The sequence below is a fragment of the Acinonyx jubatus genome, chromosome B4, assembly GCF_027475565.1.
Source record: "Acinonyx jubatus isolate Ajub_Pintada_27869175 chromosome B4, VMU_Ajub_asm_v1.0, whole genome shotgun sequence".
Lineage (NCBI taxonomy): Eukaryota > Metazoa > Chordata > Mammalia > Carnivora > Felidae > Acinonyx > Acinonyx jubatus.
In genome coordinates, this window is record NC_069387.1 from 43,346,012 (window position 1) to 43,365,731 (window position 19,720).

The 19,720-nt window shown below is 39.7% G+C and overlaps 1 protein-coding gene across 1 annotated transcript; it reads left to right on the forward strand.

Moving 5' to 3' along the window:
* Positions 1-9,522: 9,522 nt before the first annotated feature.
* CLEC1B (C-type lectin domain family 1 member B) lies at positions 9,523-18,460 on the forward strand. Its single transcript, XM_015061699.3, has 6 exons — positions 9,523-9,895; positions 10,501-10,599; positions 11,875-11,994; positions 12,156-12,307; positions 15,234-15,340; positions 17,385-18,460. The coding sequence occupies exons 1-6, from the start codon at positions 9,709-9,711 to the stop codon at positions 17,527-17,529; spliced, it is 810 nt and encodes a 269-aa protein (XP_014917185.1). The 5' UTR covers positions 9,523-9,708; the 3' UTR covers positions 17,530-18,460.
* Positions 18,461-19,720: the final 1,260 nt, after the last annotated feature.

A 19,720-nucleotide genomic window follows, 5' to 3' on the forward strand; every position in this document is an offset into this window, starting at 1 on the left:
TTATCTGGAAGAACATGAGAAAAAAAACAGCACCTCTCACCTACGGTTGGTCATTTAGTTCATCGGCATCAGACTCCAGGCACGACATTTACTTCTAATCCCATCATCGCTTCTTATAAAAATTCATTAATTTATATTTGAAAAAATAATTGTTGTGGAGAACCTGTGGAAGGCAGAATGACAGCCCTCCCCCAAAGATGTGCACCTTCCCCTCCCCAGAACCTCTGAATAGAGTAGTTAGCATGGCAACAGGGATCGCAGATGTGACCAAGGTGACAGAGTTTGAGATGAGGAAGTTATCCTGCGTTACCTGCCGGGCCCAATTTAAGCTCACGAGCCCTTCAAAGTGGAGAACCTTTCCTAGATTTGGGCAGAGAGAGACAACATTGCTAGCTGAAGGTGGAGGAGGAGGGCCAGGAACCAAGGAAGAGGCAAAGGAAAGGAAACGGGTGCTCCCACAGAGCACTCAGAAAGGAACACAGCCCCGCTGACAGCCTTGATTTACCCCCGTGAGATCCACGTCAGATAAATAACCCACCGAACTGAGAGACCTTAAAGTTGCGTTGTTTAAGCTGCTTTATTTGTAGAATTTGCTAAAGCAGCAAGAGAGAACTCACACAGGACCCCAAAAAAAGTTTTTTGGGGGTCTATATATGAGCAAGGGAACTAAGAAATCTCTTCTAAAATTTCCTTTGGGGTAAGAAGGAAAAGATTACATAACAGTACTGGTGGGGGGTGTTTTGGTGTAGGTTTTTGTTTTCAAATGGCTGAAGGACTTGATCCAGAACCTTCAAGGTCCACCTCTGTGTGAAGATTATCTTTGTCAAAGTTCTCCAGAATAAACTGCCCGTATTTCATGGGTGTGAATGAATATCCGATAGGTTGCAGAAAGACAATGTGAAGCTAATGATTCTTCAAAAACTTTTATGTCTGATCTCTAAACACACGAATGCACATATATTTCTTGTTCCCGTTCTTTGGTTTGTTGTTGTTGTTTTTTCAAAATGATGCAATGCTCAATCAAAAAAACAATTATCTCGAGGTTCTGAGTCATAATCAGTTAAACTCCCCTGTCAAAAATGTAGAAGTAAATAACAAATTTACGTTTCTGTTTACTATTCTATGTAACAGGCAAAGGCAGAGGCCATCGATACGAAGAAAAGTTAAATTAAACAGGTGATTACAAAAACGAAAACTCAGGATGTTTTTCTCTCTCTCCTTTGGTCTTTCTCTTTCACCACATTCTGCAAAGGCTGAATATTCATTTTCATTGCCCTGATTCTTTCATACCCTCAAGTTCCCTAAGAAAGCATTTAACCTCTTACAGTATTATATGAAATTATACTTGGGTTTTAAAACCGTGATGTGGAATCCCACTTGGTGGCTAATAATTTCTATAAGAAAAATGATCCGTGTGCCTGGGTGGCTCCGTTGGTTAAGCATCTGATTCGGTTTTGGCTCTGTCATGATCTCACAGTTCTTGAGATCCAGCCCCCTGTCAGGCTCCCTGGTGACAGCATAAACCCTGCTTGGGATTCTCTCTTTCCCTCTCTCTCTCTCTGCGCCTCCCCCTCCCCCCGCCTCCATTCTCTCTCTCTTTCTCAAAACAAATAAATAAACTTAAAAAAAAAAAAAAGAAAAAGGATTGGTTACACGTCTTACACATTTTCTGCTATTATGATGCTAAAAGGCTTTATTATCTATTATTACTTTATAATTGTATTAGTTTAGAAACCACTGTTTATACTTATCTCCCTCAAAACTTCCAGCATCTCTCTAGCTCATTTTGACAGATTACGCTATTATATACCACACCTTACTATAGTCATATGCAAAATTTCTCCTCATTTCCTTACCATTTTTTCAATAGTCTTGAATCTCTTAAATCTCGACTCTTGTCATGATTAGCACTGATTCCAATATCTATGTAGATGATAATTCCAATATACTGGACTCTCAGTTCCCGGAATAACCTCGGTAATCGACTACACCACCTGGCATCCCCCCACCGTGATCATACTTGAAAACTATGCTCTCCAATATTGTATTTACTAGTCTCACGTGACTATTTAAATTTAAATTAATGAAAGCAAAAACTCAGGGGGGCAGCTCGGTGGCTCAGTCAGTCGAGCATCTGACTTCGGCTTGGCTCATGATCTCATGGTTTGTGGGTTCGAGCCCCACATCAGGCTTTGCACTGACAGTGCGGAGCCTGCTGTGGATTACCTTACTCCCTCTCTCTCTCTGCCTTTCTCCTGCTCTCCTTCTCACTCTCTGAAAAATAAACATGAAGAAAAAAATTTTTAATGAAAACTCGTTTCCTCAGTCATACTCCTTACACATCAGCAAATATACAACACTTCCATTATGACAGAAAATCCTACTGGGCAGCACTCGGCTACTCTTGACAATTTCATTGCCAATATAAGCACCTCCTCTAATTCTTCTGTTGTAGAAATTCTCTTCTCTAACCTCCACCTCTTATCTTTCCAGCCCTCTCTCTGTGGCGATTCTATAGCCTTCAGTGCTTTGATGCCCACGAGGATATCAAGTTTGGTGACCATACCACCTCTTTTTTGTCATGAATCGCTCATGTCTCTTTTCCCATTTTCTGACTTGGGCCATTTGTGAGGGTCAATTATAATAATCATTTCCTCACGTACAACTACAAATTCATTGCTTATTCCTTCATTGATCACACACATCTGGAAGATGCAGCCTGGTCAAATTCAACTCTACCTACTCTCCCCCTTGCATACAAAGCTGACTGTGACGGTATCAACTGGGTTTATTTTATATTTTTAAATTATAACTTCTTAGCGTGGTTGCTAACCAATCTATTCTGTGAATTTCCTAGAAGATTATTCCCAGTTCCTCATTTCTCAGTTCTCAAATTTCTTCTCTCTTTCTTCAAATTCAATTGATGACCTATTTCTTTTTATCCTGAGAAAATATAAACATCAAAAGTACATTTCCTCTGTTCCACTGACCAAATATACTGAAAGAAGAAAGAAAGACAGAAGGAAAGAAAGAAGAAAGAGAAAGAGAGAGGAAGGAAGGAAGGAAGGAAGGAAGGAAGGAAGGAAGGAAGGAAAGAAGGAAAGAAGGAAGGAAAGAAAGTCGTATCTGTATGTCAAACAATATCATTTTCAACCACTATCCATTTGTACAACCATTTGTACAAATTGTACAAACTCTTATCCATGGTCAATCTCCATCTATACATACTTGAATCCATTCCATCTTAGTATTCAAAGATTTTTAACTTGTTTCATCTCTCCTGGTTCACTCACCTTAATTTACACGTAGGATATACTATCCCCCATTTTAAAAATAAGCAAAAAAGGTTTCATTCACCCTTCCACACACAAATATACACACAATAACCCCCTTTCTCGAATTCTTTTAACAACAAAGGAGTTCAAAAAGCTCTGTATACCTTCTATCTCTTCCTACTTTTCCTGAATCCACTTTAATCAGGCTTTTCCCCTCACTTTATCTGCAAAAGCATTCCTAAATCACCATCAACCTCCACATTAACCCATCTAGTGACTCTTTCCCCAGTTTCATTTTGCTCGGCCTATCAGCAGTGTTTGATATAATTGGTTGTTCCCTTTAACTTAAAATTCTTCTCCAAAATACTCTGTTCTAGGGGCGCCTGGGTGGCTCAGTTGGTTAAGCGTTCGACTTCAGCTCAGGTCACGATCTCGCGGTCTGTGAGTTCGAGCCCCGCGTCGGGCTCTGGGCTGATGGCTCAGAGCCTGGAGCCTGCTTCCGATTCTGTGTTTCCCTCTCTCTCTGCCCCTCCCCCGTTCATGCTCTGTCTCTCTCTGTCTCAAAAATAAATAAGCGTTAAAAAAAAATTCAAAATACTCTGTTCTACAGGACACCATTATCTTGTTTTTCTTTCTACTTCACTACCTAATACTCCCTCAGATTTGCTGGTTCCTCCTTATCTGACTTCAAAATACTGCTGTGGCCCAAAGTTCAGTTCCTGGCCCTCTGTCCTGTTTGTGCTCATCCGGGGATATTGACAGCCATACATAGGTGATCTCCAAACCTATGTCTTCAGGCCAGGGTTTGATCACCAGGTCCGTACAAGTCCAGACACCAGGTCCGACTTGGAATATTTATTTAGATATGCTATAGGAGTTTCAAACTTAACACCTCAAAAAAATAAACAGTGCTTTCCCAGCTGTGTCACTGTATGCTTCTCCATTTCAGTAAATGAAAACTTCACTTAGCCCAAAACTCAGAATCAACTTTGACTTCTCGTGTTGCTGTCACATGAATTAAATCCCCCAGACTGTACTGTTCATTGTGGGAAATAAGGGGAGGCACGTATTAAATATGGAAGTATTGTTGATTTGGGATACATTAAAAGAAATAGAGTTTACACAATCAGATACTCTAACTCCACTCTTCAATGATCATTCCATTCCCACATATTATGTGCCCATTTCAGAGAACACTTTTAAAGAGGGGTCTTAATTGGATAGTATTTAGAGAATGGGCAAAATGGAAATTCATTCAACACTATTTACAAAAAGGGAAAGAGAAAAGTCAAGATTAAATCCGCAGGCATCAAAGACCTAAAGATAAAAGCAGAGAGAAAAAGAAAATGGCCACTAGGAGGAGCTGGAGGATAAATACATGATAGAATTTATTTTGAAATGTATATTCAACCAATCCGGATAATCAAATATCCTGCTTCCAATAAAGGGCTATGCTGACAGATTGATTGCCTTAACTCTCAGAGCAGCATTTACTTGTCCAGTGAAATGAACACAAGGGCCTGTCCCAAGCTCCGCCCCTAAAGATCTATTACACTATTTTTTACATTGCACCTACGATCTGAAATTATCTTGCTTTTTTCTTTCTTTTGCCTCTTTGCTATTTGTGTTCATCGCCCTCCACTAGATTATAAGATCCATAAGAGCACAACTGTTGTATGTTTTGCTCACCACGTTATCCCGGAAAATAGAATACTATACACATACAGAGATCAATAAATATATATTTAAATAATTTATTAGTTACCCCTTCAAGATACGTTTAGTAGTGATTTTAATAGGATACCTTGGGGCGCCTGGGTGGCGCAGTCGGTTAAGCGTCCGACTTCAGCCAGGTCACGATCTCGCGGTCCGGGAGTTCGAGCCCCGCGTCTGGCTCTGGGCTGATGGCTCAGAGCCTGGAGCCTGTTTCCGATTCTGTGTCTCCCTCTCTCTCTGCCCCTCCCCCGTTCATGCTCTGTCTCTCTCTGTCCCCCAAAAAATAAATAAACGTTGAAAAAAAATTTAAAAAAAAGGATACCTTATATCCCAATATATTGTGACACGAACCCTCAGTTCGAATATGCTTGATCACTTTGCTTTCTTGGATCACGCCATACTCACTCATACTTCCATAGCTTTTAGATGTTTGCCCTGCCCGACAAAAGTATTCCTTTCCTTTCTCTTTGCCTTTGCTTCAAATCTTAACTCAAGAGGCTTACGGATTCCATTTGATTCTTATTTACCTTTACAGATACTTTGTGGGCATGTGCGTGATAAACTTCTCAGTGTGATGGTTGATATTTGACACGTTTCCCTTTATTTTCTCTACTGTCTAACAAAAGGCTTTGCCACAGCTGTTGTCTGATAGCTATGCACTGTGTAGTTCATTAATTTTTAATAAAGCACTGCACTTTTCAGTCCACATATTTAAGCTTGCTGAAAATGAAAGAAAATATTAATAATTTTTTTTTCATGACAGGAAATCCTAGCCTTTTCCAAAGATAAACAGTATTTGGTGTATTTGTAGAAAGCTAGTAAGTCAGAGGTGAACCAACAATCTTCATGCGGAAGACTTAAAGGGAACAGGATATCACCAATAAATGTACTAGGGGTTAGTGAAAAGGTGACGTGCCTTAAGAAGTCTGTAAAAAAGATACCACCAGCTGCAAAATTTTCCCTTCCTTTATTTGTTTTCAGTTTAAAGACATCATTATTGCATTCATAATAGTCAACGTGATTTTCCTTTGGTCTTCCTCTCATACGTATCCACTAGCCCTCATTATATATTAAACAATTTTATCCACAATGTGATGAATTGGACTGATTTCCTATCGAATCTATACCTTGTCATTGTGATTCTAGTGTCTTTTACTCATTCTTCAGCTATAAACTGAAATAGAGTCTGGACAATACTTAAATGTGGAAGACTTTATAACTTGGGAAAGAACTTGGGAACCAGGAAAAGATACTTGGGAACCAGGAAACGATACTGCTTTTTACAAGAAGTGTGAACACAGAAAATTCCCCACGTTCCTTAACTTTCTCTTTCTACACATGCAATATCAGGATGAAAATACCCTTTCATTCACTTACCAAATACCTATTGGATGGTAACTCTATGTCAGTCACTATTTTAGAGCCAAAGAATACATTCTTTGGGGATACATGACAAAAATGCCTCCCTGTGTGTGTGAGTGTGTGTGGGGGGGGTGGGGGGTGGTCAGAGAATGATAAGTGTAATGGAAAAAAAGTGAAACAAGAAAGAGGGAAAGGAATGTGGGCTGGTGTATATTGGAGTTAGGAAAGTTGTTCTACATACTAATGAACAAAGGTTAGATAGCTAAAACCTAAGACTGCTCCACAAAGACTAGGACAATGACTTTCCCCGTGGATATTCACTGCCAATTTCAGTGTCCAAGACAGTTTAGAAATTTGCTTTAAAATAAAAAAAGGTAACCTATGGAAAAGTGCCTCTTAATCTCCAAAATAGTAAACAAATAAAAAAAATGTATTCGTAATTCAAACTTATCCCAACATTCGCAGTAGAGGACTTTTTTAGTTTTACTCTACTAAGACAAGAAAAGAGGGACAATAAAATATAAAAACAGAAATAACGTGTCAATGACAGGTCTTGTAGGGTGATGAGCAAAGGGGCACCTGGCTGCATCAGTGGGTAGAGCATGCAACTTTTAATCTCAGGGTCCTGAGTTTGAGCCTCACGTTGGGGATAAAGTTTACTCAAAAATGAGAGCGCGCACGCACGATCTTGCAAAGTCTTTGGATTTTGGAAAAAGAAAAAGAAAAGTGTGTTATCTCTATCTCTTTTTCCTGCAGTTCTCTGTTTAATTTGCTGAGTAACTCAGCTTGTATTTATAGGCTATGTAGAGGAAGAAAATAGAATTAAGACTAATGTTATCAAGGGCTCCTTTGACCCTGAGAAACTCTGTACTTACCCAGCATGTTTACACCCTCCAAGCCACGTTAGGGTAATACAAATAAAGGCAAATATATTTTTATGCAACATAGATCTGGACCTAAGACCCTCAGCTTTTGGCTAGCATTATCAACGATCAAAAAAAGAAAAAAAGTTGTATTACAATCATTAAAAGGAAAACAAAAACCAAAGAAAGTCCAGAGGCTGAGCTATAGGAAAGGAATGTCACCTGAGGTTTACATTTCAGCTTTCCTATTTCTGGTGTTAAATGTACAGTTTTAAGCATTCGTGAATCAGGAAGTAAGCCCAACATATTCTTGGCAATTTCCAAGAAGAATAAACGCGATATTTTTATATCTCAACCAATTACGAAAGACCTAGAGAATGTAGAAACCACAAAAAAACAAGCTGATTGTAATGTTTCATATTTCCTGAAAATTTCTGCTAATTGAACAAGAAAACGTTTACAATAATTACAAAGGCTTTCGAATGCCTACGAACCTTACATTTACATATTTGATTTAATTTAACTGTAAATTTTCAGAAGTTACTTATTGGGCTACTAAGACCAGAGCAAAGATTTGCAAAAAAAGTGTCATTTGAACTCACTCTCCTCCGTTCTTTTCTCTCTGTCACTATGTCACAATTATTTTTCAGCGTCTCTGTATATTTTGGGGGGGGTGGAGAAAGCTGATGTAAGGCAGTGACAGAAACAACACAGAACAGAGGAGTGAAGGTGGAGGGAAAGCCTCAGGAATGGTGTGTGAATAAAGGCAGCCGAAGAAGAGAAGGAGGGTCTGAGTAATTCCTGGGCAATGCCTCCCATGTTGTTTTGTTTATTCTTTACCTCACTTTTAAAATTAGGTGAGGTGTGTAAGGAAAGAAATTTTAAAATGAAAGATTATTTTAAGTGAATTTGACAAAGAATTCAGAGGGAAGGAGATAACAGAAAGGGAAAAAGAAATAGGTACAAGATGTCCCCAAGGGAAAATTAGTAAACAAAATACCTGCCATGAGATCTTATGTAATTACTGTATTGAAAAGTAAAGTCTGACACTCAGCTAACTAGAGAAAAAATAAAAATAAGATTATTTATAAGATTAATGCCTAGAAGTTACTTAGAAGAAGGGAAGTTTTTCTGGCCATGAAGTTTTAACTGTACATGTATTATTATTATATATATAAATAATTATTATTTATATTATATTTGTATATAATTATTTATATTATATTTAGATATAAGTATTATTTATATTATATTTATATATAAGTATTATTTATATTATATGTATGTTTATATAGTATATTTATATTATTATTATTTATATATATACTTATATATGTCTGCTATAAAACTATATAAAAGCTACCCTAGGGGCACCTGGATGGCACAGTCGGTTAAGCGTCCGACTTCAGCCAGGTCACGATCTCGCGGTCCGTGAGTTCGATCCCCGCGTCAGGCTCTGGGCTGACGGCTCAGAGCCTGGAGCCTGTTTCCGATTCTGTGTCTCCCTCTCTCTCTGCCCCTCCCCTGTTCATGCTCTGTCTCTCTCTGTCCCAAAATAAATTAAATAAAAAAAAAAAAAAAAAGCTACCCTAATGACAAAATAGCGTCCTCACTAATATTCTTACATTAGCACAGCAACTAGCTCTCTCTGGCTGTTCTTACAACTCCTTTCAGTGTGAGCCACAATAACAACCTGAAAACCCATTTTATACAGTTAAATGCGTGGAAACACATATCATACTCCAATGTGCAGGGCACTAGGAACCTGTCCCTTCCACAAACAGCTCTTCATCGAAGCACCACCATACCTGTAATTACACAATTTCGCTTCATGATGATTTGCCCCTTGCTGGAAATTCATTTTAAAGTGAAAACCTTTGAAAGACAGTGCCTACATCCCCGACTCGGCTTTATTTCACTTTATTTGGTGGGTTTTCTCTGATGCCTAAACCCAAGCAGTATGAAGCCTGCTTCCTGCAGAGTCCTCAAAGTTTTGAAAAATATAATTTGTGGAAGATGCACGCATTTGGATGAAGTGTAGGCTATAGTTAGAAATGCTGCCCTCTAACACAAGACCCTGAAACGTCTCATAGAGCTCATATTAGATCAAGTTGTGTTAGACTTTCTCCTCACCGTGGAAGAGACTATGTATCTGCTCGTGTTTTGCCCAGGAAATTTTCATCAGAAAACGGTTCATTTCAACAACATGATTTAGGCTCCACTAAGGCGAAGATGAGGCATGAACTTTTGTTCTTTGAAAGGATACACGTAAGGAGATGTTCCTTCATTCAGGGCTGAAGATAAAGAAAACAGGAAGCAAATGCCATATCTCCTCCTTCATGGCAAGTTATTATTTGTATGTTTTTACGTTCAAGGTCCTTGTATCTCTGAACAGCTAGGAAAGGGCTTCCTGGAAGAAAAAATATCCAAAAAAAAAAAAAAACCCAAACCCAAACCCAACCAAAACAAAACAACCATGTCCCCCAACTCCTATGGCTCCTCCTTACCAGAGAGAGGAGGATCATCGACTCGCCAACACTGAAATCGTTAAGAGTGGACATTACAAGTTTGCAAAGTCATTGGACCCTAAGCTCACTCGTAGTCCAAGGGAAACCATGCAGGATGAAGACGGATATGTCACTTTAAATATTAAAGGTCGAAAACCGGCTCTCACCTCAGGTAAGAGTGCCCGGAGCCAGCAACTAGGAAATTAATTGTTGAAATCGGTCAGTCGGAGTTTCCCTTCACTGCTAGGGGTAGCACGTATAGTTTCATTTTCCTGATGACCTTCCTTCTCTTCAGAATTTGACTAATACCTACATAGGCTCAGACAGACTTATTTAGAATATCAGCTATAGAGGATAAAAGCAGGGAACGTTACCCTAAGGTTTATACAGTTTCTTGCTGGGAGGAATCAAAATCAAGCGGATAAGGGGAAAGAATGTTTTCTAACCTTCATTTTCGAAGATGTCAGCCAATGGGTATGATTCTCCAGCTGTGGCTTATAAAAGCCATCATTTAGGGGGGGTGGGTACAAAACACAACGAAGACCAAGAAACAAAACCCTTAATCGTCGTTTTTGACTCAGAATCGAAATCCATTGGAAAAAGATGGATGTGTGGCATGGGGAGTGGGTTATGCTCGCTATTGATGATCACCAAAAGAACACTAGCAAGATTTGGCAATGAATCTATTTATATCACTCAGATAACCTTGAGAGAGCAAGGGCAGAGGTGACACTGCCACATAGCCCGCCCCCTAACATCTTTATTGTGTGCCCACAGTTGACTCTGCTTTGTCACCTTTGTGGCGTGTGATGGCTTTGATTCTGCTGACCTTGTGCGTGGGGTTAGTTATTGGGCTGGTGGCTTTGTGGATGATGTGTAAGTATTGACTCATTGGGAAAGAGTTGACCGGGCGAAAGCAACACCTGAGGGTCCGGGTGGATGCCCCTGAACCAAGTTGTCACTGTGGGTCTACTTGTTACTGTTGCAGTCATCTTCTACTGGCTGCCAAGAAATTCTCAATGAAGGAGACCTCCGACTTTTTCCTTCTGTTTACGATCACTTTGCTGATTTATTAATTACAATCCTTTTCAAGAATTTTAAACTGGTCTTGGAGATCCTGCTCGGTTTAGATCCCCACGATCTTTTCAAGTTTTTTTTCTCCCTGTCTCGCATATCCCACGCCCCGACCAACATGGGGCTTTCTCAGTTTCCTCGCCTGAGAGTTTGCTCCCTCTAGTCCCTCTTCCTAAAAGCCCTCCTTCCCATTGTGTTTAATGAATGTGTTTATTTTCAGTCAGAAACAATTTGTGTCCCACACACAAAAAATTATCATTTTTTTCTTTTTATAAGTCTAAAAGCCCTTCTTTTTATAAATCTAAAAGCCCATGATGTAGCTGTTGCTGGTTTGTGTACCTGTTTATTTTTCATAAGATATTGTAGAATCTTTCATTTGTCATCTTTTTTTTTTTTTTGGAAAATGTGAGTAGTAGTGTTAAAAATATTTTGAAATGTTTTATTTATTTTTGAGAAAGAGAGACAATGCGTGGGGGAGGAGCAGAGAGAGAGGGGGACAGAGGATCTGAAGCAAGCTCTCTACTGACAGCAGAGTCCCACGCAAGGGGCTCGAACTCACAGACCATGAGATCATGACCGGAGCCAAAGCCTGAAGCTCAACCCATGGAGCCCCTCAGGCGCCCCTCCTGTGCCATCTTTTATTCACCCGAATATCACAATATTTTGAGCACAACCAGAAATCAATAATGTATTTTTTAAATCAAAAGAGATTTTGGTATGACGTGAAAAACAAAGTAACGTGCCATCCACCTTTGAAATCTGCTTAGCAACCTGCATTCAAGGAAATCTCAAAACATGCACCTCATTTGATCAGGGCATTTTCTTACTTTGCGATGGTCTCCTTCATATAACTCAACTTCTTTTGGATGACCACCAGGTGTCAGTTTTGCGCAGTTCTTAATTTGTTCTGGGTCCCCTTCCCCCCCTTGTCCCCAGAGCCTTTGCAGTCCTCGCTTATTCATGTGTATCCAGTAACCACTCAGTTTGACAATTCTACTGAAAGTAGAGTTCATTGAAAGGTCTCTGCACCACTGTTATTATCCTGATGACAAATTATTACCCCATGTTTACCTCCAGCTGCCACAGAGCGAAACTACCTACAAGTGGAGAACAAAAATTTCTCAGGCACTCTGCACCGGTTGGCACAGCAGTTCTGCCAGTATTTAATAAAACAATCCGAACAAAAGAGCGGCGCCAGTAAGTATGGTTTTGTAACCTCTTCCTCTCCCCCCGCCCCGCCCCCCGGAGTATTTCTGTGATGTTATACGTAGAGAATCTGGAGATCTGCAAGAAACATTGAATATAGGGAAAAAGGAAAAGTAGAAAGTAAAGATTCCTATGCTGGGTTTCTCCTTAAGGCCATAAATGCAGCCCATGTGACCGAAACTGGAGATACTACGGCGATAGTTGCTATGGATTTTTCAGGCACAACTTGACGTGGGAAGAGAGTAAGCAGTACTGTGTTAACGTGAACGCCGCTTTGCTGAAGATCACCAGCCAGAAAGTCCTGGTAAGGAGATTCTTCTGTCAAATATTTTGGAGCCATGCGGAGCAAAATTGTAAGTGAAGCATTTGATTTTATGCACACAACGCGCGCACGCACACACACACACACACACACACACGTTTCTCAAGTCTTACAGTTTGTACTAATCTGAGAACTTTATCAAGCCCAGTGGAAATGACCACAGCTGAGAGTAAAAAGTGTGCAAATGAACTAATGAGACTTCGAATTCTGGTCTTACTCCTGAGACAAGTCATTTAAGCTTTCTCAGCTTTCTTAACTCCATTGACTAACTCACAAAAGAATCTGAAAGTATAAAGAAACTCAGCAGCTCAAATCACTGTAAAATATAAATAACAATGTTGTCTCAGTACTACATGGCTCCCCGGGTCCTGCTAAGTTGTTGAACAGTTGAACTTGAACAAACCATGATACAAACTCCACCTTTCCATAGGCTCTTCGGTAGGGTGGGGAACAATCTCATTTGCGAAACACACAGGATTTCAGTTGAAATTTTTCTGCAAAACGCGTTGCCTCTTCCACATTTTCCTCTTTGACAGCTTCTAACAAAGGCTCTATTTTTTTTTTAATGGTTATTTATTTTTGACAGAGAGAGACAGGGCATGAGTGGGGGAGGGGCAGAGAGAAGGAGACACAGAATCCGAAGCAGGCTCCAGGCTCTGAGCTGTCAGCACAGAGCCCGACGCGGGGCTGGAACTCACAGACTGCGAGATCATGACCTGAGCCGAAGTTGGACGCTCAACCGATTGAGCCACCCAGACGCCCCAAAGGCTCTATTTTCAAGCGAACTATGTTCACATCCACTCATGCACTCTCTCTTTATTATTTAGTGTAGCTTTTCTCTTCTTCGTGAATCCTGGAAGCAAACCAGAACCATGCCTTAGAGTCTCCCTTCCACCAAATAATAGGTTTTTTTTTAATTTTTTAAAGTAATACGTTTATTAAAACATTTTTTAATTTTTTAAAAATATTTTGAGAGAGATAGAGAGATTGAAAGAGAGAGAGCTAGCAGGGGAGGGGCAGTGAGAGACGGAGAGAGAGCATCACAAGCAGGCTCCGCTGTCAGTGCAGAGCCTGATGCGGGGCTCGAACACATGATCATGACCTGAGTTAAAACCAACAATCAGGCGCTTCACTGGCTGAGTCACCCAGGCGCCCCTGAAACGTTTTTTTAAAGGCATAAAGTATTTATGGTATTCATCCTACACCTTCTATTATGGTAACTATCATATTCTGTATATTAACCATGAACGCAAGTATAAGTTCGAATACAAGATCAGGATTTGGGTTGTGTGCAGAGATCAAACCAAATGCAAGTGCTCAAGCCAGTCATAGTCTACAAAACTGCTATAGTCGATCAGTAAAACTGACTTCTTTCCTGCGCTGGAGTCCACAGAAGTGGACCAGACATGAGGAGAACATTCCACTGACACGCATGCTCCTTTGTGTGTGCTGCTTCATCTACTAACTCGTGTTGTGGACTGAAACTCAGAGACGGCATTCGGATAAATACATTAATTTTCTTTCCAATCTGGCAAAAGAAGAGAGTGCCCGAAAACCTCGACTTCAACAGCCAGAGATTAATGGGAGACATGGAAACATGTCTTGAATCTTGCTACCCTAAGCTGATGCCAGATTGGAGACTTACGAATGAAAGAGGAAGCAATGTCATTTTTGAGAAACAAAGAATAGTTGAACGGCAGGTGGACTATACTTTGTACAGTGAAGTATACAATGTGGGTGTATTTTAACGAAAAGAACAGGGGGTTAACAGAAAGGTGAGTTATGGCTGAAGCTTTAAAAAATAAGCGGTTACAGGTGACTTTCAGACACTGTCTCTTATGGAATGCCAGTCTGTGTCTCACATCTGTCAAGAAGCTCAAGTCACTTTTTATTTATCAAGAATGCATTCTCACCTGTTTTTTCTGAGAGGTATGAGCGTATGCGAACATTTGACTCCTTTTAATTTTGTTACCCATAGATTGATTGATTGATTGATCCATCAATTCCACAAATATGCACTGAAACTAGTCCAGAATCTGAACCTACGCAGTTAACAAAACTTCCAGAAGTCCTAACCTTGGGGAGCTTATATTCTAATTGGGGCAATAGGCAATGACCCATAACGTATAGTGGGTAGTGTTCATTCCTAGGCAGAGAAAGGTAAATTAGAGGGCGCCTGGATGGATCAGTTGGTTAAACATCTGGTTTCGGCTCAGTTCATGGGTTCGAGCCCCGTGTTAGGTTCTGCACTGACAGCTCGAAGCCTGCTTCAGATTCTCTGTCTCCCTCTCTCTGCCCCTCCCTTGCTTGTGAGCTCTCTCAAAATAAATAAATAAATAAATATTAAAAAAAAAAGAAAAAGGCAAATTAGATAAAGCAGATGCTGTTTGTAATCCCTTTGAGAAAGACCTCATATAACTCAATCAACTGAAACAAATTAATACTTCCATATGTAAATTTTGTAGGCTACTACAAAAGTAAGCTAAGCGATGAAACCAAAGCCAAGTAGAGGTTAAACCTAGGGAATAATAGTTTCGCCAGCAATATATTTCTTTTTTATGTTTCTTCTCCAGTTGTTTGCCATTATCTTATTTAAGAGCCATATTTGGTACTCTATTTGAAGTGGTAATAATAGACTCTAGTCTTCTGTCAGTGAAAGATAAACACAGAGGAGGTTAGAATATCTGCTTTTTGTGAACATTTTTTCCCTGTATTCTACAAGCAATTTTTCATTCTGGAACAAGCGAACTTGGCACAATTCTAAACACCAAATATAATTAATATTCATATTGACGTGTAATCTAATTTATTGTTGTTGTTCAGGGTCTTATCGAGAAGCTTTGTCTTTACGTCATTACAAGACCTGTGAAAGCGTGCTGACCGTTCTATTTATTTGTGTTTGCAATAGGAATACATGAAGTCTAGGACTGGATTCATTCGTTGGGTTGGACTGTCCCGCAAGAACACTAATGAGGTCTGGAGGTGGGAAGATGGTTCGGTGCCCTCCAAAGATGTGTAAGTCACTGGACTTTTGGAATACAACTAGCAAATTTTATTCCTGAGAACCTTTACTCTCTTGATGGCAAGTTACTTAAAAGTTGGGAGGTGGCTTGGGGCGCCTGGGTGGCTCAATCGCTTGAGCGTCGGACTTGGGCTCAGGTCACGATCTCGCGGTCTGCGAGTTCGAGCCCCGCATCGGGCTCTGTGCTGACAGCTCAGAGCCTGGAGCCTGCTTCGGATTCCGTGACTCTGTCTCTCTCTTCCCCTGCCCCACTTGTGCTCTCTCTCTGTCTCTCTCTTTCAAAAATAAACAAACATTAAAAAAATGAAAAAAGAAAGTTGGGAGGTGGCTCTGTACCCTTCTGTGTGCTACATAAGCAGTAGCTGAGTCACTGACACCTGAGTCCTAATAAGTGACCACGGGTAATAAGACAGTTCTACCTTCCTTACTCTCCCATGCCTCTGCTCTTTATCTGTGTCACAACCAACCTCTACTTCCAATATTTTTCCCCATTCATTTCTACCCTCAAATTTACCGTTGTGATATTTGCATGTGTGTGTGTGCACGTGTGAATGTATTTAACGTGATCTGATTCTCTTCACATATTTTTCGAACAAAATTATCATTCTTGTTGTTTTGTGGTTGGAAGTGATTACTTTGAGGATTCTTTGGACTTTTCAGCATCATTTTACCTACTCTTTCACGCCAGGGTTCTCCAAGAATCAGGCACATCGTTTACAAGGTGGTTCCAATGTTCATATCATAAGGCTCCATCCTTCTACAGATGAGCCAGGCAAAGGAGCCAATTGCATTAATAGTTAACATGGCTTTCCAGTTTCCAGCCTCAAGATTTTTGCTCATTTTGTATGTCAAAACTCTGTCTTTCCGGTTAAAATGTAAACCATATAACTAAAACTTGTACAATCTGATTGTTACTAAAATTTGCAATTAATTGATTCAACAGATCCTAAGTATTTACTATGGGGATGAACAAAGGATACTGCAGGTACAAGCAAATTTCTTCATAGGTCTTGAGCTTTAGCTCCTGTCATTTTCTGCCTCATTCCCAATACTCTAGGCAAACGGGTGAACCCTCTGTTCTTTCAACAAGCTCAACTTGTTTTGTTATCTCAGGGCTTTTGGATTTACTGTTTTCTTCTGGAGTGTTCCACCTCCGGAACTCCATGGTGGACTCCCCCTTGTGACTCACATGTCTGTTTAAGCCTCACTTCCTCAATGAGGTCAACTTCAATTACTGAAACTAAACTAGCCCCACATCCACTCGAGTCCGTTATCACATCGTTTCATTTCTTCGTAACTCTTACCACTCTCTGAAATGTTTTATTTGTTGGCTTCTTACCAATATCCTCTTATATTTAATGTAAGTTCCCTGATAGAAAGGACCATGTCCTTGTTGACTCTATCATCGGCACATAAAACAGCTTTGGCCCATGGTAGGTATCTTACAAAGGTTTGGCAAACCAATTAGATGTATACATTCTTTGTTCTCTTGTCATGAGCAGTGTGGCAGGGAATAAAGACAAGGTAAGGCAATCACGGTAGAATGTGCTTAGCCTGATATCTGCTAGCTTGTAACACAAATCCTCATTTAAAAAAATGTCTGATCAACTTACTTTTCCTTGAGCTCCTTCCCATTTTGTGCAGCTACTTGTCCTATGGGGTTCTTCTAACTCCTCTCTGTTTATCTAAATCCTATCCTCCCTTCAAGACAGAGCTAAAGCGTGCTCTTCTATGAAAAGATGAAAAGATAAAGCCTTCTCCATAGTTTTAGATCCCATCCATATCCGTCTCTTTCTCTGGACTCTAATGGTGCCTACTGCTCACTTACTACTTAATCGATGCTGTTTGAAATTGCTATGGAGCTCCTCAGCTGTGCATACTTTATACTCCCGAGCAGAGTGAAAATTTCTCAATGATCTGAATGTGTGTTTCCTTTTTTTTTCCACTTTGTGCCACAAAATACTTGCACGCAGGGTTTGATCGTTGATTGTTGACATCGTTTTTCACAGGAACTCATTCTCCCTTTTCCATTCACAGGTTTGAGCTTTCTGGAAATGGAGGAGACAATATGAATTGTGCCTATTTTTATAATGGGAAAATTTACCCCACCTTCTGTAATGACAAACATTACTTAATGTGTGAGAGGAAGGCAGGCATGACAAAGGTGGACACACTCCTGTAATGCAAAGAGATGGGAAGGATGTCACAGACAGGTGCTTGATTGTACAGTGACAGATCTGGATGAACGACTTCCTGGACATAAAATTGTTTATTTTTTCCCTTCATCCCCCTTGGAGTCATCTTTACATTATCTTTTCTACCAACCCCGCTTCATTCCTCCTTTATCTATGCCTTCATACTAAGGGATAACTTAATCCCTTCTTTATACATCCGGAAGCCAGTCTGTGAGTTGATCATTTGTTCTCAGTTGTTCTGTTTCCATGGGTTTTCTTTCTTCTTGTCTTCTCCTCATAATTATGTCAACACAGTATGATTCACTGCATCTTCAGACGCAAACAAAAAAACACTTTAAATTGGAATGAGAACGGCTAGGCTTTCATCAACCGAAGCTGTGCAAAATATCTACGTTTGAAAGACAACATAAGGTAGTGGAAAGAAAACTGAACTTGGACTCCATAGAACAATGTAGATGATGACTTAACTAAAGTACAACCATGGACCAAATAGTAGTGTGGCCCCTTTAACGTTCATTTTCTGATACTTCAAATAGAATAGCACCCATTATCTCACGCTCGCACAACCTAAGAAAAGGTCAGGGTACTAACTATATCGATAACTCCATGAAGGCAAACACCATGACTTTCCTATACGCCCAGCATTAAACACGGCTCCTTGTGGCTCACGGGAAGCAAAAAAACAGTCACTTGTCATCGCGTGAAAAGCACCACAATCTGTAAAACATCACAGAATTACAATTTGGATTCTGAGTCTGCTTTGGTCAGACTCAACCTCTGTAATTTTCTGTGCAAGGAAAATAAAAGTTTCTGGGCAAGAAGCCTGATGGGGTTTAAAAATAAGAAAATGCTTCCTTAACAAGGCCCATAGGCAAGTAGACAAAATGGCAAGTAAAAATGTTTTATCTCTTCCTGACAGTTCTATGCTTGGTTTTTGCCGAATAACTCCTGAAGTATTTATAGATACGTGGGGAGGCACCATTTCACGGGATAACAGGCAAACATTGCATTTCTTCCCCACAGCTTCCTTGAAGCCACTCTTTCTTCTCACATTGGTGGTAATAAAATTTGTGAATGGGATTCTCAAACATCTCAACTGAGAGGTTTGGTAAACCATGCAGATGTGCAAACACAAATACTCAAGGTTCTCAGTTGGAAGGCTGAGAAGACGCTGAGTCCTGTGCTTTTAAGAAGCACTCCGGCTCGATTCTGCTACAAGTAGTTTTTAATACATTGTGAGAAAAACTACATTAGAACTCCCTCCCTGTGTGGCTTTTGGTAAGTTACTCTCAGTTTCCTCATATGTGAAATGGTTTTAATATTATTACTTTACTCACAGGTAATGGGATCATCTGATATGATATATACAACATTGAGCAGAGTACCAAACATGTAATAAATACTCAACAAATAGGTATTATTTTATACCTTCGTGCTCTACTACCCAAAGACCCTTGGATCTTTATCTTGTCTTAGACTATCGATAAACAAGCAGATTTTGGAGAGACAGGAAAAATAACACAAATACCTCAGGTTTCGCTTCTACTTCAAGTGTCTTGAAATTATGGTCTTGGGGGCAGAGTATCATTATGTTACTGTTTTATATGTTGATTTAGAGAAATGGAATAGGAATTAATATTTGAGAAAATCATCCAGAAATCAACCATATCTCTGGACTTTAGTGTTTTATCACCCGCAAATGAAAAAAAAACAAAAAACAAAAAACAAACATATATTTATACATCACTATGGCACAAGTAAATTTCAAAGAATAATATGATATCTTAGGTCCTGGAAAAAATGCAATTAAAAAATGTAAACCAATCAAACTGTGCCTACAAAGATTCTTTTTTCTGGTCCTCAAATCAAAATAATCTTATACATGAAATCAGAATAGCACAGATTTTAATAGCACAGGCTCTGTGATCAGAGCACCTAATTTCAAATACTGACTTCCACTTACTACCCAAATGAAACTTGGTAAATAGTTTGATTTCTCTGTGCTTCAATTTACAACGAAGTTACACTGTGCTAATGACAGTGCCTGATTCATAGAGCTGTTCTGAGAATCAAAATAATTCACATAAAAGCCTTTTGAAACACTACTTGGAAAGTCATGAATAATCAGCAAAAGGTGGTATGATTAAAAACATCAAAAGCGATACAAGTAACCTATTA